This window comes from Eptatretus burgeri, chromosome 6 (assembly GCF_056783735.1).
Source record: "Eptatretus burgeri isolate ZD-2024b chromosome 6, Ebu_testis_v1, whole genome shotgun sequence".
Classification (NCBI taxonomy): Eukaryota; Metazoa; Chordata; class Myxini; order Myxiniformes; family Myxinidae; genus Eptatretus; species Eptatretus burgeri.
Genome location: NC_140966.1, coordinates 54362069 through 54375907, shown reverse-complemented (window position 1 = coordinate 54375907; position 13839 = coordinate 54362069). Strand labels below are relative to the sequence as shown.

The 13839-nt window shown below is 43.4% G+C and overlaps 1 protein-coding gene across 2 annotated transcripts in view; it reads left to right on the top strand.

Moving 5' to 3' along the window:
• FASN (fatty acid synthase) overlaps nt 1-13839 on the top strand; it is a 148617-nt gene that overhangs the window by 40346 nt on the left and 94432 nt on the right. For both annotated transcript variants that reach the window (XM_085885099.1, XM_085885100.1), the window contains exons 8-18: nt 1680-1795; nt 5526-5660; nt 5898-6408; nt 7693-7880; nt 8443-8632; nt 8770-8864; nt 10847-10981; nt 11337-11540; nt 11851-11966; nt 12354-12529; nt 12728-12919. In XM_085885099.1, coding sequence (XP_085741225.1) covers nt 1680-1795; nt 5526-5660; nt 5898-6408; nt 7693-7880; nt 8443-8632; nt 8770-8864; nt 10847-10981; nt 11337-11540; nt 11851-11966; nt 12354-12529; nt 12728-12919 — 2058 coding nt within the window. The remainder of the gene's footprint in view (nt 1-1679; nt 1796-5525; nt 5661-5897; nt 6409-7692; nt 7881-8442; nt 8633-8769; nt 8865-10846; nt 10982-11336; nt 11541-11850; nt 11967-12353; nt 12530-12727; nt 12920-13839) is intronic.

The following is a 13839-nucleotide window of genomic DNA, read 5'->3' as shown; positions in this document are numbered from 1 at the left end:
TGATTGGGAGAAGGCTGATTGGTCTGTAGTTGCAGGTTTTTGCACCTTTTTTGTGCAGAGCAGTAATGTTTGCTGATTTCCAAGCAGATGGTAGATGACCTTGAGCAAATGAGAGGGTAAATAGAACAGAGAGTGGGTGAGCAAGAGCAGAGGAGCAGGTTTTTAGGATGCGTGGGCTGATGCCGTCTGGACCGATTGCAGAATCTGAGTCGAGGTTTTACAGCAAGCTCTCCACCTTGTCAAGAGAAAAGGACACAGAGTCCAGGGACAGTTGGGTGCGACTGGGTGAGGTGGGTAGAGAAAGTGATGGGTTTTGGACACAAGATTTAGCTGCAAACACCGAGTTTAGACATTCAGCTTTATCACGTGCAATATCAGCAGTGTGACCATTTGAGGTAAGGGAGGGTATGGAGGGGGAACATACACCACAAACAGATTTAACAATCACCACCAGGATTTTGAGGAGGGAGAGAGGTTTGAGAGTTCAGACTTGAGATGAGAAAGATGTTGTTTTCTGTCTCTCCTGAGGGTAGATACACACTTGTTCCGAGCTTTGTGGAAGGAACTGAGATTATCCTCAGTTGCGTTTGCTTTCCATGAGGCAAAGGCAAGTTGTTTCAGGACAACTGCCTCACCACAAACTTCAGTGAACCAAGGGCGGGAGGAAAGTGGGACAACTGAAGACGAGAAGAGTTAAATCTGTGCATGAGGGAGAGCAAGTTTCTTTGAAAGAATTCCCAGGATGAGTTGATGTTGGACAAAGTCGAGATGGGAGACCAAAGGAGGAGGTTTTTTATGTTGCCTTGCTTTCCCCAAGTTCAGTGGCTGTGTTTGTCTGAAATTAAGTGCAGCTGATGTTTTGAACATTAACATTTCATCAGAGCAAAAGACAGGACTCTTGCTTTCTCTCTTGCTTCTCTCCCTCTCTGCCTCTCTCCTTCTCTCCCTCTCTCCCTCTCTCCCTCTCTCCCTCTCTCCCTCTCTCCCGCTCTAATCCTGAAAGTGCATTTCACTTTTGCATCATACTCACACGGTAAAAAAGTAAAACATCACACTTTTTTTTGTCTGACATCACACACTACTTACTGATGATATACAGACTCCTATGATCAGAAAGAAGCCAATAGCTGCACTTGCATGGTTTGCCAGCACTGCGACAAACTCTTTGCCTGCACATACTCATGAATGTCTGCCATTTTTCTTCTTCCTTTCTGAAATAAGTGGCGTGAGGACGTCACCATGATGACATTGTATGGGTGCTTATATGCAGTTCAAATTGGTTGCAACAGCCCTGGTATTCAACTGGATGACTCGCCCCTCAAAGCCGCACGAATGACCGATCACACAACCTTGCCCGGTTCCTGGTGGCCTCAAATACATGATTGTAAATGAGTCTTGTGTGGAGAGGCTTTGGTGCTCAATTTGACAATAACGATGATCATTGGCTGTTCAACCAAATAAAGGCCTTTTTACCATCATCGCCAAATGCCTTAAAATTCCTTACAAATGGTGGGATTTAATCATCTTCTCGAAAATGTTACAAATGTGTGTTTCCTTGCACTATAATGTTCCCTTTTTTCTTGCCTTTTTACCCCTATTACTGAATTTGCTATTTTACTGTGCTGACAACAACATGAAAAACACAAAAGTAAAGTTGGTACTTTGGCTCCTGTTCACAGGTGTAACGTTTCCATCAGGAGAGATGCAGGAGAGGCTAATGCGTGCCGTTTATGACGAGTGCGGTGCAAAGCCGCATGATGTGGAGTTTGTCGAAGCACATGGCACTGGCACGAAGGTATATCATGTGCTGTCATCGCATGTAGAATTAGGAAATTTGTGCATAATGGCATTTTTGTTCAACCAGCAGATGGGATGGCCAGTTTAACGTCCATTTGAGGGACGGCACACACATTGATGAATCACCCTGGCCTGTGAAACATCAGGATGACAGTTTATAGCTGGGCCGAGATTCTAACCCAGGCTCGATGGCTTAATCGTGCGTGCGTGTGGTCCATCAGCATAACATAACATTCTCTTTGCAAACTCCTCTCTCTCTCTCTCTCTCTCTCTCTCTCTCTCTCTCTCTCTCTCTCTCTCTCTCTCTCTCTCTCTCTCTCTCTCTCTCTCTCTCTCTCTCTCTCTCTCTCTCTCTCTCTCTCTCTCTCTCTCTCTCTCTCTCTCTCTCTCTCTCTCTCTCTCTCTCTCTCTCTCTCTCTCTCTCTCTCTCTCTCTCTCTCTCTCTCTCTCTCTCTCTCTCTCTCTCTCTCTCTCTCTCTCTCTCTCTCTCTCTCTCTCTCTCTCTCTCTCTCTCTCTCTCTCTCTCTCTCTCTCTCTCTCTCTCTGACTCTCTCTCTCTGACTCTCTCTCTCTCTCTGACTCTCTCTCTCTCTCTGACTCTCTCTCTCTCTCTCTCTCTCTCTCTCTCTCTCTCTCTCTCTCTCTCTGTTCCGTTCTCTTCTGTTCTTTTTGTTACAGCTTCCTCCGTTCAGTAGTCTAGGTCTTCTACGAGCCTTAACTGTACAAAAAGAAATACAAATGATGTATTCGTTTGAGGAATGTTGTACAGTGTAGTATGATTGTAAAATACCTTTCATAAGGTATTGTCGAATCATACAAGTCATGGCTTATGGCACAGGTGTGTGAAAAAAACAAATCAATTTCTTATTTCCCAATTTCGTAAATTTATTTCAAAGCGTTATCCTTCAAAGTGCGATTGAAATCTCCATCACACCAGCCCTCCCTTTGTTACTGGTCCTATATAATTTCATACCATCCTTAAGGACATTCTTCATAAATGCCTGATTAGAAAGTTCTCTTCCCACAGCCATCCATAATTTCTTGGGCTTCTTTTTACTCTTCTTCTTTGGTTGAAAGCATCCACAAGGCTCAAGCCCTCTTTGTTCTTTCAAGGAACAACCTCCACATATCTGTACGAAACTCAGTGGTGAATAAGACAAACTTATAACCTATGTCAAGCCATGCAGTTTTTTTTTCAAACCACAGCATCAATATGCTGGGATTCATACGTCAAAGATTTTTGTTATGTCCTGTCCATCCAACAATGGTGGTCAACAGTTTTGAAGACAGCTTATCCAATAAATCCAACATAATTTTATCAATACACGTCTCTTGCCTGAGGGCACAAGGTCACAAAGGTATCTTTGACCACCAAAATACTGACCCTCAATTGCAATCCCTCCAATTTGGTGTGATTTACTATTTCAAATCTATTGGAAATTTAAGGAAACTATTTCAAATCCTGCTTTCATCATCAGGCCTAAGTCACATTTGCTCTACGGCAAGGATACGGCGGCCGTACGCCCTCTGAATTGACAGAAACGTGTGGCGGCCGCAGAGTTTCTGCGGTGGCCTCAGGGTGGCCTTACGCCATTTGGCTATATTTTACAGGTCGTAAGGTCGCCGTGGAATTATAACGCGGAGTTATAACTTTTTTCATTTCTACGTTCGCCGTAGCAATTCGACAAGCCGAAAAAAAAAAATAATAGTTTAACCCATTCGTTAACGTCCGTCTGGCCGCACGTTCGCCTTAGGGCTCCCTGTGGTCGCCTTGCGGGCACCTTGAGGCTACCTTGCGTCTGCCTTGAAAATTCTCTGGCCGCTGCAGGGCCCACTTAAGGTCACCATGCGACATCAAATCAAAGACCGTACGGCAACCCCACGTTTTCGGTCTCCACAATTTCTAAGACCTAAGGCCTAAGTCACATTTGCTCTACGGCGAGGATACGGTGGCCTTACGTCCTCTGAATTGACAGAAACGTGCGGCGGCCGCAGAGTTTCTGCGGTGGCCTCAGGGTGGCCTTACGCCATTTGGCTATATTTTACAGGTCGTAAGGTCGCCGTGGAATTATAACGCGGAGTTATAACTTTTTTCATTTCTACGTTCGCCGTAGCAATTCGACAAGCCGAAAAAAAAAAAAAATAATAATAGTTTAACCCATTTGTTACCGTCCGTCTGGCCGCACGTTCGCCTTAGGGCTCCCTGTGGTCGCCTTGCGGGCACCTTGAGGCTACCTTGCGTCTGCCTTGAAAATTCTCTGGCCGCTGCAGGGCCCACTTAAGGTCACCGTGCGACATCAAATCAAAGACCGTACGGCAACCCCACGTTTTCGGTCTCCACAATTTCTAAGACCTAAGGCCTAAGTCACATTTGCTCTACGGCGAGGATACGGTGGCCTTACGTCCTCTGAATTGACAGAAACGTGCGGCGGCCGCAGAGTTTCTGAGGTGGCCTCAGGGTGGCCCGACGCCATATGGCTATATTTTACAGGCTGTAAGGTTGCCGTGGAATTATAACATGGAGATATAACTTTTTTCATTTATACGTTCGCCGTAACAATTCGACAAGCCGAAAAAACAAAAAACTGGTTAAAAAAAAATATATATATATTTTAACCCATTCGCTACCATACGTCTTGCCGCACGTTCGCCTTAGGGCCCCCCTGCGGTTGCCTTGCGGGCACCTTGCGTCTGCCTTGAAAATTCTATGGCCGCCGCAGGAACACCCTAAGGTCACCGTGCGACATTAAATCAAAGACCGTACGGCAACCCCACGTTTTTGGTCTCCACAATTTATAAATCCGCCATGCAGCTCCCCCGAAAAATAAAAACATATGTGACTGATACATTGTGTGATCGTGGAAATACTGCGGCCGTCGTATAATTGCTAGTGGCCGTAGATTTTGGAGACCCCACGGCCGCCGTGGCAAATGTGACCTAGGCCTCAGGGATGGACTAAAGGTTCTGGTGACCTTTATGGAAACCTGTCATTCATATTGCATCAACACCATTTCATTTGGTTCATCTCTTTTTTTTTTCAGTCATCATTGACATTTCTTTTAATTATGTTCGTTGGAAAAATGTAACATCTGATGACAAATATATTGTCGACATGTGACCTTGTGCGCATATTTGATTGGTAGCTTCCACAAATTGGCCGGCGTAATAGTTTGTGTGCACTCTGAGTTTGGGAGGTCGGTGGTTCGTACCCTGGCCGAATCATACCAAAGACTTAAAAAAATTTTTTTAAAGGTTTGTGCTGTTTTCTTGATTGATGTACAACATTTAAAGGATAGAGCACAGCCAAAAAAAACATTGCTTGGTATCAATGGGAAGGAGGAAATTCCTCGATTGTCCCGCTGATTACGGAGAGAAACACGGTCATACAGATGATGTCGTTGGTACCCAGTGCTCTGGGAAGTGAAATCACTTCCCCCAAATTTAGTGGCCGTTTGTATGAAAGTCGAGTCTGCTGTTGTCTCATGTATCTGTCTGCATGTGTGCATGATTCATGAATGAATAAAAAAATGAAATAAAATGACCCTCCATGGCTATAGCTTTGATGTCCCATAAAAGTTGAAAAGTTTTTAATAAAGCGGAACAGCAAAATTAATAAATCACAAACTTAAGAAGAAGTGCATAGCAAGCAGTATTAGTCATCAATATCATATCTATTATAAAATGGATTGTTTAATTTGTTGTTCTTGCTCTATTTCCAACCTCTTCAGGTGGGAGACCCTCAAGAAGCTGCAGGTATAGTTAATGTGTTTTGTCATCATTCTCGTCCTTCACTCCTCGTGGGTTCAACCAAATCGAACATGGGCCACCCAGAGCCAGCATCAGGTCTAGCCGCACTTGCAAAGGTATCAACCCTCGTGCATCATGTCCTATGCTCGTACACGTAGCAAAAGACCACACTTTTTATTCTGCATCGTATTTGTTTCTTTGCCCTGTCCCAAAGAACTATGTTGCAAAATCTGTTTTTACAATCCAGGTCAAACATGTAGTCTAACTCAATCGATCATCTTATTTTTATGCATGCATTAATTTAGTCTTTTTATTTTTCTGTTGTCTTGTCTCCTTTGCCTTTCTACCAACAGATTTTACTGTCTTTAGAGCACGGTGTCTGGGCACCGAATTTGCACTTCCAAAACCCAAATCCAGACATCCCAGCTCTTTCTGATGGCCGAATCCACGTCCCAACACAGCCTGTGCCTTGCAGAGGTGGCCTAGTTGCCATTAATTCATTCGGTTTTGGTGGTTCAAATGTGCATGCCGTATTAATGCCACCGCCAGTAACAGACTTGACCAAAACTACTGAAGGTGACACCTGTGGAGCCCTCGCTGTACTTCCTCGATTGGTGCTGGCAGCTAGTCGGACGGAGGCTGGTGTACGCTCGTGGCTGGATCTGGCGCACAAGAACATGTTGAATAGCAATCTCCTGGCACTTCTCGATTGTGTGTCCGATCAGTCACCTGCTGGAATGCCTCATCGTGGTTTCACACTGCTCGAGCAACAGCAGAAAGAATTGGAAACTGGTGATACAAACATCAAAGTGGAGGAGATACAGCAGAGTCAAGCCGGACGTCCATTGTGGTACATCTGTTCAGGTAATGCTCTCGTGATTCTGGTTCATTCATTTCACTTGATATATACTGTATGTATATATATATATATATATATATATATATATATATATATATATATATATATATATATATATATATATATATATATATTTTTTGTTTTTTATTTGAAAAGCAGATAACTTGATATTTATAATACAAAGAGAAATAAAATTATGAATGTTCATCTATCCGCGCTTTTTGCTTGGGCAGCGTTTGAAAATGTTATGTTTTGACCTATGCTCATTAACAAGCAGTTATGATTGAAGCAATATCATTCTGTGCACACTTTTTAACCTCCGCCATCTTCGAAGATGGATGGAGGTTACTGTTTTCACCCCTTTCTGTTTGTTTGTTTGTTTGTTTGTGAACAGTATTACGGAAAAACTCCTCGACGGATTTTGACGAAACTTGGTGGGGGGGGGTTAGGTATGGTCCAAGGATCATGCCATTAAATTTTGGACTTGGTCCCCCCCCCAACCCAAAAAAAAATGTTAGAGAAAAAGGAATTTTTTTTTGCATTTTTACATGTTTTAAGTGATTTCCACCCCCCCCCAATTTTTTTTTACCCCCCCCCAAAATAGAGAAATTGTTTTTTTTTTGCATTTCTACATGTTTTAAGTTATTTCCAACCCCCCCCCAAAAAAATTGTTTGAGAAAATTTTTTTTTTGCATTTTTACATGTTTTAAGTGATTTCCAACCCCCCAAAAATTGTTACCCCCCAAAAAACATTGTTAGAGAAATTTTTTTTTTTTTTGCATTTCTACATATTTTAAGTGATTTCCAACCCCCCCACCCCCCCATAAAAAATTGTTTGAGAAAATTTTTTTTTTTGCATTTTTACATGTTTTAAGTGATTTCCAACCCCCCCCAAAAATGTTAGCCCCCCCAAAAAGGGTAAAAAAATTTTTTACATTTCTACATGTTTTAAGTGATTTCCAACCCCCCCCCAAAAAAAATTGTTTGAGAAAATAAAAATTTTTGCAACTTTTTTTTCAACAAAATTTCGATTTTTTTTTTCATTTTCACATGTTTTAAGTGATTTCCAACCCCCCCCCCCAAAAAAAAAATGTTGGAGAAAAGAACTATAACTCAGCACTGTTGACATCATATTTAATGAATAAGATATAAGGTTCACTTGAGTGACCCAGCAGTATTGGCAGCGGAGGTTTTGCACTCTCCCGAGTGCTCCCCCTCTAGTTTCTATACTTTGTTTGCTTTCTCTTCAAAAAAAAATTTTTCATCAATTTTATCTTCTCGGTGTTCAGGAATGGGCACTCAGTGGTCAAATATGGGCAAAGATATGCTCCAGCTGCCAGCATTTCGAGAATCGCTCGAGCAAACTGCAAGAGCGTTGGAAGGCACGGGAGTTGATCTCTTCTCGCTACTCGCCACAACACCGACTGGTGCTTTCGAAGACACAACAAACTGCTTTGTCAGCCTTGCTGCCATGCAGGTATGATTAATATTCTCCACTAATTTGTCTCTATCTGATGGGATGACGCAGAGGTAACTCACTTCCCTTTAAACTGTCTCGTCTGCATTTGATTCCTGACCCGACTATAAACTGTCAGATTAGTGTGTTACGGGCAAGGCCTTGCAGCACAAAGTGCGCCGTTCCTTTGGATTGACTTTAAGGCCGGTGTCCCGTCTGCTAGCATGTTTTTTGTCAAAAATAGACCAAGTTCTCGCCGTCAACTGAACAAATTACAAATTCCTTTCCAAACCAGCTCTTAGTCAAACTTCAGTCCCAGCCAGTAGGTGTAGCTGATGCACATGATGATAGAATTAATTGGAGCCATTTAAGAAGTAGTCGAGAAACTCATTTGTCCCTATTTTGTGTCCTCCTTGGCTCGATTGACAGTCTTAATATTTCTGTGCATCATTGTTTTATTTCTGTGCATACTGTTTTATTCTGTTTCTTCTTCAGCCTAACTAAGCTGATAGTACTTCTTCAACCTCAGCTCACTGTTCACTTCCTGCCTTCCACACCCCTTTTCTGATTCATCCCACTAAAGGTTGCCCTCATCGACATGCTGTCAGCCCTTGGGCTGAAACCTGACGGAATTTTGGGCCACTCCGTGGGCGAATTGGCATGTGGATATGCAGACGGCTCCCTGACTCGTGAAGAGGTAGTTCTGGCTGCATATTGGAGAGGACGCTGCATCAGTGAGGCCGATTTGCCAGCGGGTGGCATGGCTGCAGTCGGTATGTGCGGGATTGGTGCTGAAATTTGTGATTTAGAAAGCACAGATCATATCGTGCCCTGGGGGGATGGTGGGGTACCAGAGCATTGATGAACCATGAAACACAATGCTTTGTACTTTGAATCTGTTGATCTGCAGGACTAACTTGGGATGAATGCCAGAAGCAATGTCCTGCTGGGGTGGTACCTGCTTGTCACAATGCCAAGGACACTATCACAATATCTGGGCCTTTGGTGAGTCCCTCATCGTAGCGGGTTTCTTTTGTTGTCGCCATGAATATTGAATGAGCTTTTTGAAATTATTGTGAGTAATTCTTCATCTTTTAACCAATCAACACAATTTCCAATTTCCTTGTAAATTTGTAACCTCCCACTTGTTTATTGAGCCCCACAGCCAAGTGAAACTCGAGCGAAGTCGATGACGTGCCATTGCAAATCCCCACGCTTCTCACCTAAAGCAAGGTTGAAGATGGCAAAAAGTTCCACCAGTAATGACCCAATATCAAATTTCGAGTTAAAAAACAATCTTCCGTTTTGACTCCTGTGTCCTTAAGTCCCCAACCCTGGGGCATGAACTTGAGGTCAAATCCAAAAAATCCTGACATATTTCATGCGTCCCCTGATGTTGATTGCATATACAAAGTTTCATTTTAGAATGTTTAAAAATGTGCCTCGTAATTTTTGGTATTTCACCTTTTGACCCTCGCAGGGCCAAAGCGGGCTGTGCCAAAAATGATACTGCTCTCACACCTTCTTGCCATGTCGTGAACATAACTACCAAGTTTGGGGAATTTCTGCACAACCGTTTAAGAGATAGTTTGACAAACAGACAGACAGACAGATCCCCCCCCCTCGTTTTTATTTAAAAAAATTTTTTTCAAAAAGCAGGGAATTATGAAACACCACCTGACAGGGGAGACTGCAAAGGTCATGTGTGATTTCAAAATCTTACATCAGCAATCCGTTTGCGTGGGTTTGCAAGGTTTCTTTTTTAATTAACAATAATCTCAGACCGATTTAACGTCCATCCGAGGGATGACACACGCACACATTGATGAATCACTCTGCCTGTGAAACGCCACGATGACGGTTTATAGCTGGGCCGAGACTCAAACCCAGGTGAGACAGCTTAGGTGAGCGTGCATACCATCTCGGCCATCCTGCCAGCACATTTACATGTGATGCACAATATTATTATTGGTAGATTTAAAATCAATAAATTTTGTCTTCTCCACACTCAGATTTTTGTAGTTTATTTCTAAATCATCGATGTCATGTCAGCTAAATGTCCAACAGGATGGCGCAGAGGTAGTGCACTTGCTTTGAGGCTGTCTCGTTGGGTTTGATTCCCGACCCGACTATAAGTTTTCAGACTCGTGCTTCATAGGCTGAGAGTTTCATCACAATGTGAACTTTCCGTCGGATGGACATTTAACTTGGTGCCCTGTCAAATATAATTAGTTGGTGGCCGTCAAATATCCCTCAGTGTCTTTCATGAAGACGAGAGTAGGCGAGTTATCGTCAACACATTAAACAAATTGTAAATTCCTGCCCTGACTACTAAAGTACCAAGTAGCAAAGCACCTCCTGCCCTGAATAGCCTAGTGCCCAATTTAGACAGGATTTCCGGCAGAGGATCAGATTCTGCTTCGAGGTTGTGCATCGAGCATCATAAGCATATTGAATGAACCAGAACCGTTCAAACTCTGCTTGGAAAAACGACTGGAGTTTCACTCCTCTCTCGATTACCTCTGCCACCGAAGGTGGACGAAGGTCATGGTTTCACCCCTGTCTGTCTATTTGTCTCTGTCTGTTTGTCTGTGAGCAGGTTATCTCAGAAAGTTGTTGATGGATTTGGATGAAATTCGGTGGAAAGTTTGTGTGTGAGACGAGGACAAATTGTTTAGATTTTGGAGGAGATCCAGATCCAAATACTAGACTTTCTTCAGTGATTCTTCACCATTGAGAGAGGAGTCATAAAAAACGATGTGTTGCATGATATCTCAAAAAGTTGTGGATGAGTGTTTTTAGGTGACAAGAACAAGTCGATTAGATTTTGGTTCAAGTCCGGATCCAGATCTGGCCTATCGGTGGGATACAAAACTTAAACTGTTCAACGCTCTACCGATGGTCGTTCTAGTTTTGCCTGTGCTTATTTGAAAAATTTTAGACAGTTTTAATAGTTGATCTCCTTTCCCTATGTGTACCTCATTCAGGATAAAGTTTTGGACTTTGTGAAGAAGCTACAGGAACAGGGTGTCTTTGCCAAAGCCGTGCGTAGTGCTGGCGTCGCGTTCCACTCGGAGTACATGGCATCCATTGCACCTGCTCTGCTCACCGCCCTCCGCAAGGTGACTGCTCTGATGCAACTAAGTTACATCACCAATGTGTTGGCACAAGGGAAATCAGTGGGAGTGAAAGGGTCAAAACGAAAATTCAAAATAGGTATCCAGAAGCCTTCTGAACCCCTAAGGCTTTCATTGACAGAATATGAACACAAAAAGCAAAATCATTGGGTCAGAAGCATCAAAGTCATAAAGTAGGTCTTCTACCGGGACACACCGCAGAGACGTCTGTTTGTTTGTTTTATCTCAGCTTCAGGAATGAGTGAAAAGAAAAATAATATCCGAGGTGGTGTTTGGTTTTATTTTTGTTTTTGGATTTTTACATGCAATGAAGGATAACTGTCAAACATGCCAATGCCAGGTTATCGTCGATCCTCGCAAGCGCTCTTCACGTTGGATAAGCACTTCAATCCCAGAGAGCCAGTGGTCCAATGAGCTGTCACAGCTTTCCTCACCTGAATACCATACAAACAACCTCGTGAGCCCCGTCCTTTTCCATGATGGCCTTCAGCATGTCCCCGCCAACGCAGTGGTTGTGGAGATAGCTCCACATGCATTGCTGCAGGTCTGCCTTACTTTTGACAAGAATTCTCACACCAACCAGTGCATTTAACTGTTTCGTTTTCGTTTTGTTTCTTTTTACATCGTGAAAGCTATGGGGGAAGTTGTACTATAATGCTGTGCCGTTGACCTCGATAGGCTGTGTGCGCGTGTGTGTGTGTGTGTGTGTGTGTGTGTGTGTGTGTGTGTGTGTGTGTGTGTGTGTGTGTGTGTGTGTGTGTGTGTGTGTGTGTGTGTGTGTGTGTGTGTTATAGTTTTTTTTTGTTTGTTTTTTTTGTTCTTATTTTTTCTCCTTCGTTCTGACCTCTCCCAAGGCGATTCTCAAGCGATCGTTGCCTTCAACTTGCTCCAATGTGCCTCTGATGAAACGTGATGTTCCCAACAACCTCCACTTCCTGCTGAAGAACATCGGAAGATTGTATCTGCACGGGTCTGAAATGCACCTGGTACCACAACATCAACATGTAAAGGGGAAAACCAAAACTTTAAACATCCATTCACGAGCACTTGATTCTGTTAACCAAATTTTCAGCACAAATAACTGTCTCAAATTGGTCCCCAGTCGCATGGGCTTTGAGTGGTGCTAATTTAGTTGGCCATTTCGAAAAGTAATCGATGAGGGAATGAAGTTTGGAGGAGTGAGGAAACCTGAGATGAAATTCTATTTCACAATCGGAACTATATACATTTCCAAGCATTGACGTCCTGATGTTTGGTCTGATAACTACACGAATCATATAACCAAAATTGGAACAAAAAAGGAATGACATTGAACTAATTATACATTCAACCCCTGGATGGTGTCTCCGATCTGCAGGATTACACCTGACATCAGCTGCTTGTACCATGCTACAAAGTTCCCTGTTCCTTGTGGAACACCAATGTTGTCTCCCCACGTGAACTGGGACCACGGGCAAATTTGGGATGTCCCCAAACCTGAAGACTTCCCAACTGGGTCCAGCACTGGCAGAGGTGCAGTTGTATTCAATATCGGTGAGTTTTGTTGTTAAAGTGTGAAGATGTCGGTTTTGAATACAGCTTTATTCGATGTGAAGTATAGCATTCTAAATGAACTATGTTTGGCATCTGGAAGTGGAGGCATTAAAGGACCTTGAGCAATGTGCAGCGGAGGTCTTTGCAATTAATCTTGGTATTACAATTAAAAAAAAATTCTGTCTCGTCCACCATCAGATTTGGGTCCAGAATCTCCTGACGCTTATCTCTCTGGACATCGCATCGATGGCCGTGCCCTATTTCCGGCTACTGGCTATCTGGTGCTTGCATGGCGTGCCCTGTTGCGCATAACTGGCCCAGAATATGATGACTCTCCCGTGGCTTTTGAGGATGTGTTCATCCACAGGGCCACAGTTCTGCCATCCACAGGTGAGCGATGCAAATGTGAAAGGAGCAGGAACATTTAAGGTGCACATTGCTGTCTTTTGGGAAGCTGTTCTGGTTAAATCACCTGCTTTACAGGTGGTGTATTTTTTTTTTAAAATTATGGGTGGTGTATTTTTACAAGTTCATGAAAGTACGATGCTGATTTTTTGTTTGTTTGTTGTTTTTTTTTCCTGATGGTGGGCATTTCTGCCCCCACCACGGATAACCCGGAGTGCCGCTATCCCCGGATGATGCAGCTGCTCAGCAGGACAAGATGCGGAAGTATAAGCATTCAAAGGGAGAAGAACCAGAGGCCAAGAGAAAGGGAAACGTTGATTGCACTAGAAAACTAAAAGCAGCTTGTCCAAAAAGGATCCTCCGGGTGGTGCCGGCAGGACTTTGAAACTCCTGGAGTCCCAGCTGTACTAGGTACCCTTAATTGCCTCACATCGTGAGGAGATGTGCAATGGCCGTGCATCTCGCCACCAATCTGACTTTAGATCTCCTCATGGTTCAAGTATTGTCGACCGTCGCAACAGAAGGTCCGCAACAACAAGACCTTGTTAAAGGATGGACCCTGCTCTATACCTCTGCTAATTCTCGTGGACATGGTGGTGTAGGAGTTCTGGTCAGTCCTTGTCTGCGCCAACATTTTATTTTCGAGACATTGTCACATCGAGATCTTTGTGTTGACCTTAAATTAACAACAAGAAACGTATCTGTTGTGTGTGCACGGACTAACTGTAGCTCATCCGGAGGACTCTGTGGACTTATTTGACACAGAGGCGCGTGGAAGACACACAACTCTTGGTCTCGGAGATCTGAAAGTGACTCGAAGAAAATCCGCATGCACATGAGAATGCAAACACAGATACTCTCTGTGATTTTGTTCGACGACACGATCTTATCCCTAACACTGTTTT